General features: G+C 41.1%; 1 protein-coding gene across 1 annotated transcript in view; it reads right to left on the reverse strand.

Annotated features, from left to right (window-relative positions):
- The window catches only part of CUBN (cubilin), a 277,317-nt gene that overhangs the window by 253,242 nt on the left and 4,801 nt on the right, over window positions 1-19,274 (reverse strand). The window contains exons 2-10 of the mRNA XM_068562017.1: window positions 16,825-17,105; window positions 16,296-16,425; window positions 14,566-14,661; window positions 13,975-14,013; window positions 11,349-11,450; window positions 10,595-10,698; window positions 4,459-4,585; window positions 3,333-3,495; window positions 870-1,001 (exon numbers count right to left, since the gene is read on the reverse strand). Coding sequence (XP_068418118.1) covers window positions 870-1,001; window positions 3,333-3,495; window positions 4,459-4,585; window positions 10,595-10,698; window positions 11,349-11,450; window positions 13,975-14,013; window positions 14,566-14,661; window positions 16,296-16,425; window positions 16,825-16,937 — 1,006 coding nt within the window. The 5' untranslated portion in view covers window positions 16,938-17,105. The remainder of the gene's footprint in view (window positions 1-869; window positions 1,002-3,332; window positions 3,496-4,458; window positions 4,586-10,594; window positions 10,699-11,348; window positions 11,451-13,974; window positions 14,014-14,565; window positions 14,662-16,295; window positions 16,426-16,824; window positions 17,106-19,274) is intronic.

Genomic DNA, 19,274 nt, shown 5'->3' on the forward strand with positions numbered 1-19,274 from the left:
ACCTGCCGCAACTAAGGAGGCCTGAAGCCGCAACTAAGGAGCCCACATGACACAACTAAGGAGGCCTGAAGCCACAACTAAGGAGCCCACGAGCCGCAACTAAGACCCAGTGCAACCAAATAAATAAATAAAATAATAAATAAATATTAAAAAAAGAAAATGGACAGCAAGAATTAGGAACCTGATTTCAGAAACAACATTCAGGGTTGTTTCTAATAACAAAAATAAAACTAAAAAGACAAATGAAACTACTGGGAGACTTAGAAAGTGCTGACGCTAAGGAAGTTGACATTTTTTAATTACAGCGACTTTGAAGATCTTGGAGCTGAATTATTCTAAAAGTCCAAAGTACTGTTATTTCATGTTAATAAAACATACAGGGTTTCAGTTTACCCCTTAGAATTCCCTGAACTTCTTGGATAGTAACTCAGTTTTGATTAGAGAATAGGAGTCATGACTTCTTTCCAGAAGAGAAGGGAAACTCACATGTATGATATGCCTACTATTACGTCTGTTATTTAGTAAACTTTATGTGGAAAACATCTCGTGAGTTCATTATATTAATAAATTATTTGTGGCCACAATAGGTCTGTGATCCACAGAGAAAATCTGTCAAGTTCTGCATTATCTCAAGAGGCTATTTCACAGTTTGTAAAGGCTTATTGTTTTCCATTGATACTCAAAATATGTTTTATTTCTTTCTTATAACATAGCTGAACTAATGTGCCCTGGATCCATAAGTTAAGTAAAACTTTTTGCACTATTCAGTTTGTCTCCTTAGACATAAGTCCTATTTACAATGGAACACAAGCGCCTGTTTTCAAATGCATGTTTTGCCCGTAAGGGTATCAGGACATTTGGTGTAGCACCTGGGGGACAGTGCTGACAGTGGTAAGATCCAGGTGTGTTTACACACTCAACAGGTGGAGCCACAGAACAACCGCCGTTGCTTATCTCACATTCATTGATATCTTCACAAATGTATCCATTTCCTTGCCAGCCTAGAAAAACAGGTTTGAAAAGTTAGCTCTTCAATAGTTAAAAACACATGAAAACCTGCTTACCTGTGTGAGGAACCACTGATTAAAATGAGGTATGCTCTACCTATCAGATTGGCAAAAATTGTTTTAAATACTTACGATCAAATTCCTGCGAAGAGGTGGGCACATGGGGTAGTCTTATATGCTGTTAGTCAGAAGTTAAATTAATAAAACCTATCGGGAAAGAGATCTAGGAGTATTCATTTAAAATTTTAAAATACATACCTTTTGACTAACAATTCCACTTCTTAAAACATATTCTGCAATGATAAAACTGTCAGTACATAAAGATGTAGGTAAGCTGGTATCTACTGCAGCATGGTTTAATGGGGAAAAAAACTCTCAGTGGTCTATAGGAGCATAGCTGAAAATATTATGACTCATCTATACCATTGGATGCTAAAAGCTATTTTAATAATATGTGCACACATACTGAAAGAATTTTCCCATATTATTTTAATGGAAAATACCAAATTTTAGAAATATATGCTGGGCTGTGATCCCAGTTTGGGGAAAGAAATTTTTTTAAACCTGCATATAGGTCTGTGTGCTTGTATGAGTGAAGGAAAAGGCAGAAGAGGAGAGAACCAGTTGCTAACAGTGGTTTCATCAGGAGAAGGAGCTTGAAGAAGAAAGGGATTGTCATGTTACTTGAGACACAGCTGTTTTATTCAACTGTTGAGTTTTATTACTCAATTGAAATGATTTAAAATTATAAGAATTTTTAAAACATTTTAAATCCTTTAAAATATTTATTTTCTTTGATCTAAGTAGGGACCCCTTCTAAAAATCTACCTAAGAAAATTATCATATTTGTGGGTGAATAGTTGAATGCATAGAAAAAAGCTGGAAGGAAATATGTTCAAACATTAGTGGTGGTTCTGAGTGATGACTATATATTTTTTCTGTTGTTTTTTTTGTAATTTTATAGTTTCTTTATATTTTATAAGAGCATATATTGCTTTGATATTCAGGGAAAACTAAGGTGATTGACAGGAAAACAAAAAGTTTGTGTTTCTCTTTTTCCTCTCCAACAATAAAAAGAAAAACGTAAGAACACCTTTGCCCAGGTTATACTTTAAATGATTTAGTTTTCTGATTTCTAGTTTTTAAAGATTGTCATTGGCAAATTACCTTCAAGAACATGATTATTTGCCCATTTTGCTTGCCCCTGAGAACTAAGAAGGAAAAGGTCTTGACGTGTTTTCTTCAGCGTCTTTCTAGCTGTACAAGATCTAAACGTGTAAGTTGAAGAAAGTCACTAAACCAGACATTGTTAAGGGAACCAACAGGCACGTGAGGCTCCCTGGCAAGAGAGAATAAGGGAGAACTCAACAGCTCGGCTCTCACCCAGGGCCAAGCAGACCTGGGTTTGGATCCTGACTGAGGCTAAGCTCTTGGATCTTGGGCAAGTTATTTACCTTCTCTGAGGTTCAAGTTCTTATATTTCAAAATGGGAATAATACTAATTCCCACCATTTCTTGTTTTTGTTGCAGCTGCATGAATTAGAAATTGCCTAGCACAGTGCCTTAATGACATTCTCATAAGGAATAGCTGCAGTTATTATATTCTTCTTGGGTTCCGCTTTCTAAGAACACCCAAGGAGTGCAGACGGGCCTTGTAAACTCTCTGGGATCTGGTCGATTGCTTACCAGTGCACCCAGATCAGTGCTCAGCTCACAGCAGGTGCTCTGCAAGCATGCCTTGAAGGGAGGAGGATGATCTCACAGTAAGAAATGAAGCTTTGACTCAAACCCAGGCAGTCTCTGAGCCCTGAGTCCACATTCTCAGGGACCTCCCCTGGAGGTTCGGTCTCTGTGGGTCTGTGATGGGGCTGGACGACCCTGTTTACAGCCAGGCCCCAGGGTCTTCTAACGACACACCCAGGTGAGGACTACTGGACTCTAGTGAACACAGTCAGAGCTCAGTTTGCCCAAGTCTACCATCATCTGGTTCATATGAAAGGTGGGACCAGAGCACGTGTCTTTTGATCTCAAGTCTAATCAGTTCACAGCCATAGCAACAAAATGTTTGACCTCCCAAACTCTATGGCTAACCCTGGCCCCAAAATTTGACTCTGGCACACTTTGGGACAAACCCCCCATTTCTTTTGTTGAATTGTTACAGCAGTAAGATGGTCTGGAGTGGGATTTAGTGAATCAGGACATGAAACTGGATCGGAAGCCATCCTGAAAACAGCGTTCTTATCCCTCGGCAGTGGAAAGAACTTGGTTCTGGCGTTTTGCCTGGCTGCCAGGCATCTCTGGCCGGGCGGGGACATGTCCATATACCTGCGGGACAGGCGCCACAATAGAAGGAGCCCGGCGTGTTGAAACACTGCACAAGCGCTGAGCAAGGCGCAGGCCAGAGGCTGCACTCGTCTCTGTCCAGCGTACAGGCCATGCTGTTCGACGGGGCCGTCCACCCGGCATCGCAGAGGCAGCTGTACCTGGGCTGGCAGGATGACAAGGGTGTGAAGAAAGGCAATCAAGAAAAATGAGCACGAAAAGCCTTTGGAAATCTCACCGAGCCCACAGGAAACTGATTTTTCCTCTAACGTTCATTTCCATGAGGCCAGTGGAGTGGCTTCTCTTTTTCTTCCCATATGATTAAGCATTTAGACCAGACCATGAAAAAAAGAGAAACAGCTTTATTTTAGAATAAGGGAAACCTGTCATTTGCTCCCAAAGATGCCTGGGAAAGAGTAGCAACAATCAAGAGCTGTAAGTCAATATAATTAAAGTCAATCAACTCAGCCTGCTCTGCTTTTAGAGGGAAAAACACCCATGTAGGCACAGACCTTGGAAAATCAATTCTGTTTGTTTCCTTTTTGAAGGTTCCACCCACCACCACCCCTCCCACCATGGCTGGAAGGGAACCATTTTCCATCACATGGGCAGAAAAAAATAGAACTAAAAATAAAGACCGGAAGGTCTCCAGCAAGGCCAAGTGGGCCAGGGCTGGGCGACCTTGAGGGCCAGGAATCAAGGTCGCCAGGACCCAGAGCACAGGGGACGCTCAGGGAGGTAGAGTCTGCAGCAGTCACAGGAGCTCAGGCGGCCAGAAAAATCCAGACTCCTTAAAATTGAATGTTGCAAACAAGGGCAGGCCTTTTGTGTTGCCATGTCTTGTCACCGTTAAAACTCACAAGGCCAAGAGAAGGTCATGTCTCACAGCGAGATTCATGGACGAATAATTAAAAAAGTGCTCGGATTTATATAATGAAATCAACCTCTGGGTCCTGTTTTCTGTTTATTTATAGACAACGGTCACAACCTTGCTCATCTGAGGCCAGCTTAAGGGCAGGACGTGGCTCCCCTCTGCAGACCCACAGGGTCCTGCTTGTACACGGCTATGCAGAGGGAGGAACTAATACCCAGGCCTCTCCCGAGGGGTCCCACTCCGGAAGACACCCACCTCTCCAGCCTGCACCCGGACCAGATCCTCGCAGATGCCGTGGACACAGCGCACCTGGGAACCCCCCTCACAGTCATCGTATTTGGATGCACACTGGGGGCCGTGGGTCTCAGGCGAGCAGAGACAACTGTTGGTCACACAAAGCACAACGTCAGGACCTGTTTCTTAGCATCAATAAAAAAATAGCAGTAATTCCGATTGCAGGTCAGTGATCTTCACGTGGAATCATAAACCAGCAAACCAGATTTACTGGCTGGCGTCTTGGGAGAAAACCACTGTGCTCTTCTTTAAGCGGCAGATTGAGTAAATGTGTTATCATGTCAAATATGGGGTGAGAGGGCACGACTACCACTATAAATTCTTCTGCTCTCAGGTCATCAAACAGTGCTTTCAAAGGTCAGCCATCCATAAACGAAGGGGGACGGAGCTCCTCAGGATGGTACAGGGAGAGATCATCGCAGCCTTTCAAAGTCCATCCAGCTGGACCCGCCAGTAAGCCCAGCTGACCCTGACTGAATGGATAAATTCCCGAATATTCTCTAGGCTTGCATAACCTCACCGACAGTGGTATATCCACATCTCAGAGTCTATGATGATGGTGATTATACTACAAGGGCAACACTTCTATCCATAAGACAGGAGTTAACATAGTAACATTTCTTCCATTGTCACATTGTAACTCACAAGATGTAATTATCACGTATTACCTAAACTAGCCCTGGGTGTTTTGTCATGAGATTTCAGTTCCGTAATAATCAAATAAGCAAAGTCGTTTTAAGCTATGGTAATCTTAAAGTTGCTGAGTTAGTCTTATATCTGTCCTGCAGCTTCAGAGGGAATATGGACGGTGTGAGATGGTGGCTGGGGGAAGGGGGGGGAGGTAGAGGAATCACAGAGCTACACTTCTTTACACACGTCTGAGCACAGCTGATGGAGAGAGAGCCAGGCCCGCAGGGCACTGTTTGCCTGACTTGAGCCATGTTGGCCACTGGGGCCAAGGGCAGAGTCAAGGTACGAGGAGGACCTGTGTGGCCATGGATCGTGAACTAGTTTCTGAGTGTTCTGGAAAAGGGGCCACTCTACCTGGTAAAGAAGCTCTTTTAACGATACGTGCTGAGGCACAAAGAGCTCAGCTGATGTCCATGGATAAAAACAAATGTGTGATTGGCAGTGAGGGAAAGGGGAGCTTGGTTGTTGGAGAAGCTCCAGGAGCCACAGTCTGGGCACAGAACTCGGTGTAGCCGTGGAGGCCTCAGAAACAACTGCTGTGGTGGCACCTTCGAGTGGGTTCTAAGGAAGAAAGAGACCAACAAATGTGGCCGGAGATGGAGAGTAAGAGTATGGTGGATACCATTCAGGCACTCACATGCGGGGTTGCCAGACCTAGCAAATAAAGATACAGGATGCCCGGTTTAAAATTTGAATTTCAGATAAATACTTTTTTGGTATAAGTATGTCCCATGCAATTTGCAACATCAATATATAATTCTGTAAAACCTGTTCCATTAATAAATTACATTTCTGAGCATTCCAAGGTTGCCTTTCTCATTAAGCTCATAGATGGATAGCAATACATGATTAAACTTAAAAAGAAATTCAATTATTCATTCCTTACCCATAAGCTATTTATCTTCTTCTCATCTCTCTTTTTCCATACTCCCCCTCTCATATTCTCCTCCCTTTCCTCTTCACTCTCCCAGCCTTACACAGAATATTCTTTCAGACAATTTAATTAGACTCTTGGAGATGGCAGGACTTTGGACCATCTCTTGCACACATTTGAGGATCTGATCCAGGTGGCTTCCTGGCTAAAAGTTTATTTTACCAGCACCTCCACCCACCAAAGGAAATTTTTTTTAATCTTTAAACCAACTATTACTAGCTTTCTGAGTCTATGATGTATGAGAAGTCTGAGTATTCAGGAACCCATGGGACAAGACTGCCTAGGTTTAAATCTTGACCCTTCCTGTTAACTCTTCACCTTAGACCATGTAATAATTACTCCCTCTGCCTCTGTTTCTTGTAAAATATAAGTGCTAATCTATGAACACTATTTTCACCTTGGGGTCTAAAGGCATTTTCCTGTAGGAAGTGCTCAGGAAACTGCATTTATCTTACCACTAAGTGATTTACTATTGGAAAAGGACTTGAAATTTGAGAAGAGCTGCAGTTAAGTCCTCTCTCTTCCTTCTCCCTTGCTATTGTCATTTGGAGAGGAGTATATTTTAATCCTACGTACTTCCCTAATGAGCTACAAAGTATACTTCTTTCATTAAGTTTAGATAACATGAGAAGAAGAAAGCCTAAGGGGAGGAAGGAAGCCAAATACAAGAGCAATTTCCTTACTATGATCCTCAAAGACAAATATTTTTAATCCCATTTTACTGGCAAGGTTCAAATTGCCCAAGGCACAGAATTAGCAATTGGCAGAAGATGAATTAAAACGTAGGTCAGTGTTATTCCTGTACTATTGTTTTTCCACATCGCATTCCCATGTTCTGAAAGGGAGAGTTAGTTGAAGACTTTCCATTTCTACATGTCTTTTTAACATAACAGTGTTTGCATGCAAAATGCATATTCTCAAGGTGTCTGGATACACCCTTAAGGAAAAAGAGTAGTGAATTATATGCCTCCCTGAAGAAGTCACTTTTGTAATGACCTTCTATTGCTGATTTGGTTCCAGCAGAAAAAAACTAGGCTTTTCCATCTTCAAAAACGCTGCAAGTGCATTTGGCAATTGAGACGAGGTCACGTATATTTTCATGGTCATAGTTTAACTTGTGCTAGAGTCCATGGTTCAATATTAATATAACTGACTAACTAAAAGAGGTAATATGTTTAATACCTAACTACCGTCTGAGCTAAAACCAGATGATCCCCCATCATAAGCTCTGCCTGTCTTAAAATCTACCAGTGATAAGAATGGAAATAAGTAAAATAAAATATGATAAACACCATTGTGTTCTTGGAGAAAAAACAAACGACAAACTCAACTTTTTTTTTTTTTTTTTTGCCCTATAAAGCCTTCTAGATCTGAGCCTGAAGTACATAACATGCACCATCCATGCATGGCCAATGTGGATCCCACGGACTGTCTTAGACCCACAGTCAGCAGGAAACAATAGGAATTACTTCTTCAGAATAAAGAGGCAATAACAGTATTGAGAAGTGGCAAAATATTACCTGTTAGCTATCTGAGCATTTGGGACAAGACCACGAGCCACAGGAGTCGGGGAAAACAGACGATGGTTTTTCTTGCTCTACTTTCATTACTCCAAGAAAGAATTTTTACCAGAAATTTTTCTGTGAAATGGGGCTTCCAATGATTAGTATTTGCATAGCGCTTTATCTTTCACAGGTCTTTATAATTAAAGATTATTAATCCCCTTAAATAAAGACTCCTTTGTCTCCCTCAAGTAAGTGGGCTCTAAGAGTCAGAGACTAGTCGAAGAAGGCTGCAAATCCAGAGCAAACTCTGCTCACCACAGACACATTTCTGCACATCCAGATTATTCAACAGGGTCTCAAGTTTGCCTTCATCAACTGCCCACAGAAGTTTCCAGAAGGGGTTTCTAGTCTCAGGGAAGCTACTGATTAACAAGGATTTCACCTCACGTAATTAGTAGAACTCGAGAAAATAGCTAAAGGATCTTTGTTTCATTCCACATAGATTCCACAGAGCAAGCATTTAATCTTATGCTCATGTACATTTTTCGATGTGCTCTTTTATTCCTTCAAAAAGACTTCATCATACGCCTGAATGAGAGTATTTCGGTCATAGATAATCAACTGGAATCCATGAGGCTTCATAAACCATCCCCACAGCAAGAAGAAACCAGACTGAAGTGCTGTGCTCCCTAACGTCCTCCAGCAAATCTATGAAGGGCAGAAACTAGAAACCAAAACCATTCCCAGGGTCAGCACAATCAGTCCCTGGGCTTTCTTTGATAGGACGGTGCAAGAGAAAATGATTCAGTGCTGCCCTATCAAGCTGAATCTGCCATTTAGGCAGCTCTCAACAAATACAGTGGCCCTCTCTCCCTCCCTCCCACCTTCCCTCCCTCTCTCCTCTCTCTCTCCCTCACTCCCTCCTTCTCGTTTGTATCTGGAAAAATTAACCTCTGACATGCAGCAAATACTTGCGTTAAAATTTTTCTTTTCTTTTCCATTTTGCAGGGGTAAAAATACAAATTTGTCCTGGGGGGAAAATATGATTTTGGCTCCGTCTATGGGTCTCTCCTCCCTGCTGCACACATTTGTTATTGTGTTGACTTGCAAGACTCCAGAAGACAGTGATGATAACAGAAGACCAAGAGTGAGAACTAATCTCCAGGACATTCCTCCGTAACAGGAAGGCGGGAACGATTAGTGCTAGGAGTCATTTGCCACCGATATCTGCAAGCAGCAATTTTCATTGATAAGTGCCCATAAACAGAAATGAGGAGATAATGCTTTCAAGGCAATGAAAGATTAGACCTGCATTCTGGATCTGGCCCAAGCTTGAATGTTTATAAAAGCAGGGATCAGGGGATTCCTTTAAATGAGATACAAAATCCAGAGAGCAAAAGGCTCTCTAATAATGTAATAGTTCATTTACATCACAGGCGGTACAGTGTGCATGACATTTAAACTCACAGACACATCCACCAGAAGTTTGAATGAGTTCAGTTTGTAACTTGCAATGAGCAAAAAATTTTAAGATCAGGTCAAAAGAACAAAAGGATCAACTAAATGAAAAAGAGGAAGATTGGGGTTGCTTTTTGAGAAAATAGTGTGTGAGCAGATGACAAGGCCAAAACCAAAATTACTGTGCTCATTTTTGCTGGACAGGTCAGAATGGATTGTTACAAGGGGATTGAAGAACAAGACGTCAGGGATACTAGCGAGACAGTAAATGATTTCTCTTTACTCCAGTGAGGTCACACCCAGAGATTTTGTCATAACAGAACCAATTTCTTTATCTTTGAATAATCACAGAATATAGGAGATCCACCAAACTATAGGGAAAGATAATGTCTAGAGGTTTGGGGTTTCTTTTAAGTGATTTTTAAGAAACTACAGAAACAGTTTGACGTTGATCTGCCATACATGTTTGGACCTGATTATCTAACAAGATAGTGCATCAGCCAGTGTAGCTTTCAAGACCAATATTCCTAGAGTTTGATGGGAACATGGACGCATCGGGAGGCCTAAGTCGGCTTTGTAAGGGAAGGGAAGTTCTCCTGCAGAGGGCGATGCCTGAGCAGAGCAGGAGAATGCAGTAGACGAGCCACGTGACAGAGGCAATCGGAAGAGAAGACGGGGGAGGCCTGACGATTGTGCTGAGGGCCTGATGGCTAACTGAAGAAAGACAGTGAGCGTGAACCGTGTGAAGAGAACCTCGGTTCAGTCTCTGCTCTGGTGACGGCGAACACTGCACTTAGCGCTTGAATGGAGATGTCCTGATGTGATCTATCAGCTCTCTGCTCTGTGGAATGAGGGCAGCAGGGGCTCGCTGGTATGGGCGGTGGTGTCCCTCCCTCTTCTACGTAAGGCTCTTCAGTGGCTGCCGCTTTGATGCTCTGACTCCTGCTAACCCTTCAGCCTCATCTTGCCCCGGGCCATCCTCACTCTCTACCCCAGCCATGGTGGCCTCCTTCCCGTTCCTCAGAGATTCCAGAGAAAGGATTTCTTCATGGGGTGAGAGCTGAGGTCACACAAGCTTTTTTCCATCTAAGTAAATAGCTACGTGTATGTTAAATAAGCACCACGTGACTTCCCCAGGGAGCACCTAATTTTGCTGGTAATACAGATGCTTAATCTTGGACACTTTTAACCAGGGGATGTCTTAGCCCTTCAAAAACACACCCTAATATTTTTTTTAAAAACCAAAAAAACAGGCAAAAGTGACAGTCAGTTTTGAGCTAAAGCTTTAAGAGACTTTACATATTTCTGTTTAGCTCCCTGGGGGCTTCTGACCTTGGCCATGAGAAGGACATTTCTCAGGCAGCTGGGACACCTCCAGCCCAGGCCTAAGAATGAGACATGCAGACCAAACCTAAATGAGGTGGAGCCACCGTGGCCAATATGCAGACCTGTGAGTATGAAAAATAAATACTTATTGGTTTAAAAAAAAAAAAAGGAAAGAAAAAATCACCTGTAACTTCCTGCTGTATTTATACACGTGGCTCCATTCTGGCAGCCCAAGGGTGTTCCTGAGTAAATCTCACATTCGTTAACGTCATCGGAGCACAGAGGACCCTGCGTTCAGACAAAGAACAAAGTCAGGTGTCGCAGGTCACAGAAGCATCTGGGGCCAGTCTTCACAGGATACGTTGAAGGATTTAAACACGGACAGTAAAGAAATCCTCGGTCAAGCCAAATACATTAAAACTGAGACTGATCTCCAGTCATCCTTCCTCTGGAACTCAGGTATGGCCCAACAGAGACATAGAGCTCTTCGCAGATCACACCAGTCACACGAGAAGAATCCTTACACAGACTAACCCTCATTTCACTATGGAGCTCTGCCTGGGAATAGTCACATAATTTCTTTTTAATGCACATGTCAGGAACATTTTCATCATTAATAGAAAAGGGCAGGAAAATGTACAGGCTATATCAAGATTTGTTTAGTACTTTCAAGGCTGAACCATTTAAATTCATGCTAGCCAGGATAACATGTAGTATCCAATCCAGTGAACCCTCCTTGAGATGGCTCAGTATTCAGTGGGTGATAGAATCATGCCCGCCGCTGTTTGGATTTTGGCGTACGTGGTGTCATTCATTCTGATTCAGGAGACCACAGAATCCTAGAAACCTTGGAAGGAGAATTAAATATGTCTGAAGGACTCCAAGGAAACCACCGATGCTGACTCACCATCATTTTTAACCAAAGACAAGTGACTCACCTTCCACTGTGAGGGGCAGATACAAAAAAAGGAATCCTGGAGGTTGAGGCAGGTTCCGCCGTGCTGGCACGGATTGCTGCTGCAGACCTTTCTGTCATGTGTCTGAAACAAAGACAGGATGGTCAGCGAGACAATCGTGCTTTCCGTGTTTCAGAGCAGGCATGTATATAAAACTACATTTTACTCCTGATCAGTGGAGGGTCTTCCTCCAGACTTTAAATCCATTACTTACATTCTTCTTCGTATCAACTCTCTTATGAAAAAACAAAGCGTTTGATATCATCAGTCCTATTCATATTCCTTCACTGTTCACATGCATTTAACCAGGGATGGGATGAGGCATGAGTGACAGGTGAGGATTCTCACTCTCTCTTTGGATAAAGCATTGTTCACCCGACAGATGTACGTTGGTGGACAAGGGTCAAGATTTCAGGTGTGGGAATCACAGGAACATTTCTCTTGTTCCGGTTCTTCTGCTGTTGTTCTTATCTTTGGTACCTCCAGATAAGCATTTGAAATATGATCATCTTTTGCTGCCACCCCTCCTCCCCTGGGTTAAGATAACTGGACTCTTTTCACTCCAAGACCCTTTACTGGAAATGTGGCCTCTGGTTTAGATAACACCCTGCAGTCTTGTGCTCACATGACTGCTTTCAGACCAGAGTCGCAGACAGACCTGCCTTTGTCTACAGAACCTGGGGAATCTTACCCTATGTCAGCTACCAGTTCCAGTCTTGTAAGATCTGCAATGCCTTTGGGGGCAGAGGAAACTTCTTTAGAGAGGACAAGTGATTATGCAAGGAAAGCTATCCCATTAATTTCACCCAATCTTTGTCTAATTCTGTTTTAAAAATTAAAATAGGGGCAAATTATTCTTCACATTTTAAAAAAATATTTGGTGACTCAGAGAGAAAATGAAGTCTGTTCCCTCCGTTTGCAGATGAAACTGAGAGCAGAGGATGGCGGGCTGACTCAGCACCATTTAGTGCAAAGCCCATTCTCTCTCCACCTTTGTAATAAGTCAGGTGCCCGTACATTTGGGGGTCTCTTTCTGGGCTCTGTTTTCTTCCATTATTCTGTCTGTCTTTGTGCCAGTACCACAACTAGCTCTGTTCATCACAGGATACTATTAAAAATTAACCACAAACTCATTTAGAGTTTTTTCTGGCATACAAGACAACACTGAGGATTAAAACCTCGAAAGCCCGTGGGGGCCCAGCAGGAAATGGAATCTGTAAGCAGTCAGGAGGAAGACGATAGGGAACTCGGGGGCCTGTGGTGCCCAGAGAGCACTTGCCCCGTCCAAAGGCATGAAGGCACTTCCATTCCTAAATCATTCAAAACTCTTCCTGGGGGGATGGGCAGAGGGTGGCCAGTCTGAGCTCATTGGACCATGGCCTCCAGTTCCTGACCTTTGGTGGGGATGAAGAAGCACTCTAGGAGACTGAAAACTCTCGTGCTGTGCCTTGCTCATTTTTAATTCCTCCACTACTCCATAAAAAGATAAAGGCTGAAAGGGCAATTTATTATCAAAGCCGGCAAAAAGAATATATGAACTTGTTCACCGAATTTAAAACGCCAAAGTAGAGGACAATATTCGAAGCATAATCAAAAACAGACCAAGAATATTGGGGCAGGGATTCTTAACCTGGAATTCCCTTGCTTTTATTCAAAATTTAAAATATGGAGACCTTCTATGCATTTCTCTGTGTGGAAGCTTACAGCTCCCATGAAAGTCTCAAAAATGTCAGCTCCCTACAAAAGGGATAAGAAGTCTAAAATTACAAGGACTAGTTTACAAGCATGTAGTAAAGTTATGGAAGGTTTATTCTAATAAATTGTTCATATTTAATTACCAGCAAATATACTTTTAAGAAGACTTGGAATATTTTGAGATACATCCTAGACTTCTAAGTTTAATGTTAGAGAAAATGTAAGGCCTTTGAAAACCGAGGCCTGGATGCCAGAACCAGCAAGTTGGATGGTCCCTAGCTGACCAGCTTCAGCCTAAAGTTGCACGGTTAAAAAGTGCCAGCAGAAGAGGAAGAGCACATGGACGGCTAAACTTAGAGTCTGAGGACTTCACATGCCCAGTGACCTTCATCTCTCTGAGGCTCACTTTGCTTCATCTGTGTCCTGGGAAGCATGACTTGTGATGAGAATTAAATGAACTTATTTACAAAACAGAGAGTCACAGATGTAGAAAACAATCTTATGGTTACCAGGAGGAAAAGGTGGGGGGAGGGATAAATTGGGAGATTGGGATTGACATAGACACACTAGTATATAGAAAACAGATAACTAATAAGGACCTACCGTAGAGCACAAGGAACTCTACTCAATGCTGTATAATGACCTATATGGGAAAAGAATCTAAAAAAGAGTGGATATATGTATATGCATAACTGATTCACTTTGCTGTACAGCAGAAAGTAATACAACATTATAAATCAACTATACTCCAATAAAAACTTTTTTTAAATTGTGATGAGAACTAAATCATGGGAAAAGCAAAGTCCTTGATATTGATTCTCCATCCACCTTAAGATAAGAATACCAGCTCCATCAATGATTCTAGTGTATTTTCAATGAAAGATGTTGGCTATCTAGTAGTTACGGGACTTACCTGCTGTAAGCTTTGAAATTTTCTCTCAAGATCCACGAGCTAGCAGTGGGGAGGAGAAAACATCCGTTAGCTGGTTCAAAGGCGTGTCACATATAATGTTATCCTGTGACATATTTTCCTAATACCTTCTGCTGGGGACTTACTTTGTCTGTTTGTTCCTTTTCTTATTGCCTTTTCCCTCCTCTTTTCTCTCCCCTCCAGGCTTCCCTTCCTTCCTACGCTCTTCCATGGCATGCATTTTTTTGTTTGTTTTTTAAGAAGTACAACCCAATGATAAGTTGTTTCATTGATCCTCTGTGCACGGTGACTCTGGGAATTTTCCTAAGTGACAGTGACCCATCCACCTTGTGCTATCAGCAAGTGAGCAAAGCTGACTTACACCACAAGCTCTGGTCACAGAATTTCCAACCACGGCCCATCACCACCTCTACACCCTCTACTAGAGCTGGGTCACTTAACCCAAAAGCCCACGATCACAACACTACATTTCTAAAGAGGACACAAATTTGGTATATCTTCTGCAGAAGAATTATTTACAAAGTTGAATTAAGGAGAACCCATTTGCTCTGAGGATGTGGAGGTCAGACTCACCTTGGAATCAAGCTGGTGGATTTGATTAGAAATATTCTGAGGCACACCAATTGCACCTCTTTTTAAGTTCGTAATATCATCTTTGTTTCTCTGGATCTAATTTTAAAAAGAAGGAGAAGAAAAGGGAGGAGGAAGAGAATGCTAGTGAAAAAATCATGTATATAAGAATAAAATTTTTTAAATTTGAGTAGTATTCTACTTTAAGCCCTGAGATCTTGTCCATTATTAGAAAAACCAGAACAATGCCACGTATAATAAACGTTGGACTAAAATAGCCGTGGCATAATCCCATTTACCCTTTCAGTAACAATATATCAAGGAATTCTCCATTTGCATATTTTCCCATAATAACACTTTAGAATGCATGTAAAGAGGCCTGGCTTGGAATGAGACTGTTCAGGTTTTAAATCTTGGCTCAGCCATTTAATGTATGTCCTTGGACATGTTGCTGCAGAGTTCCTCTACCTCCCTTACTGAAGGGGTAATCATAACGCCAACCTCATAGGGCAGCTGTGAGGGTTAGATGAGACGACGCACATAAAGTGCTGAGCACAGTGGATAGCCCATAATAAGCTCTAAATACCAACTCCTAACATTATGACTGATAGGCCTGCATGATGTAGAAAACAATGAGCACTGAAAACATTCAATAAGACAGGAGAATAACTGACCACTTCTGTTGTGTGGCAAAAGTAAACTGGTCACATCTACCCCTTTCTATGGCCCCCCTCCATCCTTGGTCCCCTTGTAAAGAGGCCCCACTATCACCCTCTGCATCTTCTCTGGGCTAGAGTAAATAAGCCTACACAGCGAGCCACTTCCTGCTAGAATTATTACCTGTACCCCTCATTAACCCTAGGGCATTGCTCTTTACAAGGACTTGTTGCACCTCCGATTATGTTCCCTGTGCTAAAGATTCAAAGTACAGATTAACATAGGCCTCCTTCTCACACCAGTTAGAATGGGCATCATCAGAAAACCTACAAACAATAAATGCTGGAGAGGGTGTGGAGAAAAGGGAACCCTCTTGCACTGTTGGTGGGAATGGAAATTGATACAGCCACTATGGAGAACAGTATGGAGGTTCCTTAAAAAACTAAAAATAGAACTACCATACAACCCAGCAATCCCACCACTGGGCATATACCCTGAGAAAACCATAATTCAAAAAGACACATGCACCCCAATGTTCACTGCAGCACTATTTACAATAGCCAGGTCATGGAAGCAACCTAAATGCCCATCGACAGACGAATGGATAAAGAAGATGTGGTACATATATACAATGCAATATTACTCAGCCATAAGAAGGAACAAAATTGGGTCATTTGTAGAGACGTGGATGGACCTAGAGACTGTCATACAGAGTGAAGTATGTCAGAAAGAGAAAAACAAATATTATATATTAACTCATATATGTGGAATCTAGAAAAATGGTACAGATGAACTGGTTTGCAAGGCAGATATAGAGACACAGATGTAGAGAACAAACGTATGGACACCAAGGGGGGAAAGTGGCGGGTGGTGGTGGTGGTGGTGTGATGAATTGGGAGATTCGGATTGACATGTATGCACTAATATGTATAAAATAGATAACTTATAAGAACCTGCTGTATAAAAAGTAATAATAAAATAAATTTAAAAAAACAAACAAAAAAAAATAGGCCTGTTCAATCAAGTAACCATATACGAATATACAAAACTACTTCAATGCATTTCCAGTGTATTACCTGATGTAAACATTCGCCAACATCTTCATCATTTAATTTAATTTTTCCCAGGGATCCAGTTCTAAATTCAATGTTTTTAGTTGATCCAGTAAGAAACACTAAATTTCCCCTCTCTGCAGTCATTCGAGGCCTGCATAATCCAAGCCAGAGAATGTATTGGTAATTATGGCATATAGTTTTTAAGTCTAAAGAACAAAGTTTCTCACCAAATAACTACAGACTGCATACACCTTTGCTTTGTGGTCAACTCAACCAAATTCTCCCTGCTCATCTGCCATTTCTTTCTTTGCAAATTTCCTGGAGGTATCTCCTAGTAATTGTATGCTTGCCGAATTTGCAAAATGATAAATGAAAAGTTTCTGTATAAAAAGATACTTCCATACATCAAGACAACTGTTTTTCCCTATCTTGTTTTTAACATCATTGTTTTCCTCAAGAAAGATTACACCTTTGCTTACCTGGTTATTTGTGAAAACTGATGAGGAACCACCCTAGTCCATCAGCAGAAATAATCCATGTGTCTACTTACTGTTGGAGGTCAGTATTTCTTTTTTGTCTCTGCAGCGCAAGTCCTCCAGCTTCACCATATGATTCAGCAAATGTCAATAAAATAACCAAACTCCAAAGAAAAAGTGAGGACATCTTCCTCACCAACCTCCAAGGTTGTCAGGTAGGAGGGAGGCCGCTCTACCCAACTGAGTGTGGCAGTTTGGAGAAAGCAAACCAGGCAGATGTACTTTGATCAGTGGAATGTCCTGCAGTTTTCAGATCTTCCTTCTTTGCCCTAGAAGGCTACATTATTTCTTCTTCCTGAGGGATGTAAATGATCTTAGATCTTCAGCACTCTTCAACTTGTGAGAGGTCAAAATCTACTTCTAAGTGATGCACAACTTAATCATTATCTGCTTGACCTTTGAAATGGTAACAAATTGCTTTGGAAACATCCACTAAAACAATCCTTGCTTAAGAAGTAGCCACCTTTCAACAAACGCTTCTGGGAAAATTGGATATCCACATGCAAAAGAATAAAGTTGGACCCTGACTTTGTATTATGTAGAAAAATTAACTCAAAATGAACCAAATACCTAAATATAGGAGATAAAACCATAACATTCTTAGGAAAAAACATAGGGGGAAGCTTCATCACATTGGATTCCGCAATGATTTCTTTGATGTGACTCCAAGACCACAAACAACAAAAGAGAAAAAGAATAGATAAATTGGACTACTTCAAAACGAAAACCTTTTGTATATTAAAGGACACTATCAACAGAGTGAAAAGGCAACTCAAAGAATGGGAAAAAATTTGCAAATCATATATATGATAAGAGGTTAATATGCAGAATCTGTAAAGAACTCCTACAACTCAACAGCAAAAAACAAATAAACCAATTAAGAAATAGGCAAAGAAAATCAACATTTCTTCAGCGGAGATATTCAAATAGCCAAACAACACATGAAAAGATGCCCAACATCACTAATCACCAGGGAAGTACAAATCAGAACCACAATGAGACACCACTTCACACTCATAGGATGGTTACTATCAAACAAAAGCAAAAAATAGTAAGTATTGGGTGAGGATGTGAAAAAATCGGAACCCTTGTACACTGTTGGTGAGAATGTAAAATGGTACAGTGGCAGTTGCTCAAAAAATTCAACATAGAATTGCCATATGATCCAGGAATTCTACTTCTGGGTATATACACAAAAGAACGGAAAACAGGGACTCAAAGAGATATTTGTACAACTATGTTCATAGCAGCATTACATGGAAGCAAGCCAAGTGTTCACTGACCGATATGAATGGAAAAACAAAATGTGTTGCATGCATACCATGGAATATTATTCAGCCTTAAGAAGGAAGGAAACTCTGACATATGCTACAACGTGGATGAACCTTGAAGACATTATGCTAATTGAAATAAGCCAATCACAAAAGGGCAAATACTTGATGATTCCACTCATATAAAGAACCTAAAGTAGTCAGATTTATAGAGACAGAAAGTAGAATGGTGGTTTCCAGAGATGCAGGGTAGGGAGAATGGTAAGTTACTGTTTAATGGGTACAGAGTTTCACTTTGGAAAGATGAAAAAAAGTTCTGGAGATAGATAGTGGTGATGGTTGCACAAAAATGTGAAGGTATGTAATACCATTGAACTTAAAAATTACTCCCTTAAATAGGCTCTGCAACTTGATATTATGGAGAGATGTAACACTGTTTTACACCTGTTCTATTCAACCACAAGAACAAAACTAGCAAAACTAGCTGGCAAGCTGCTGTTTTCTTGAGGTGATACTGAAGTCAAGTGATGAGTTTTTTGTTATTCTGTTATTCGTTTTAAGAAATGGGTGTCATACAACAACGTATTTCAAGTTGAATACATTTTTTTAAAGTTTCATTAGTTCAAGCTTTGTTTAAAAGCTTAACAGTTTGGTACGGGGGGTGGAGGGAAATCTTGTCTTCGTGAAATATTTGTCAACTTTAAGAATAGGATGGGTTAGAATCCTCCAACACAAAGGACAATTCTAACTCTGAGCTTTGAACGTAACTATTTTCATGATTCTATTTTCTTAAAGGTTACTTGCACTCAGCAAATTTGTTAAGTGCAATAAAAGATGTCTCCGGCATGATTTCAATAAGAACTTCCTTTTTTTTAACAGAATTTTCCTGTGTTACTAATGTGTTTATTATTAAACAAAGTAAAGATAATTTCTCTGCTCCCAATCTAGCCATCCAATTCCTAATTGTCCGTCATGCTAGAAAGAAAAGAAAGAAATATGCTTTCAAGGTCTGACTGACTTTGGAATGACGAGTTAGGGAATTTTACATTCAGCCCACCTGATCAACTCTAGCTGAGATCAATACACAAGTCAGACAGTCTGCACATGATTCAGTGGAAGCAATATAAAAATCAGTCGCTGTTTCCACACCATTATCACTCATCCTTTTTACCTGCCTTATTTGGAATTTCTTC

The sequence above is a fragment of the Eschrichtius robustus genome, chromosome 1 (assembly GCF_028021215.1).
Source record: "Eschrichtius robustus isolate mEscRob2 chromosome 1, mEscRob2.pri, whole genome shotgun sequence".
Taxonomy (NCBI): Eukaryota; Metazoa; Chordata; class Mammalia; order Artiodactyla; family Eschrichtiidae; genus Eschrichtius; species Eschrichtius robustus.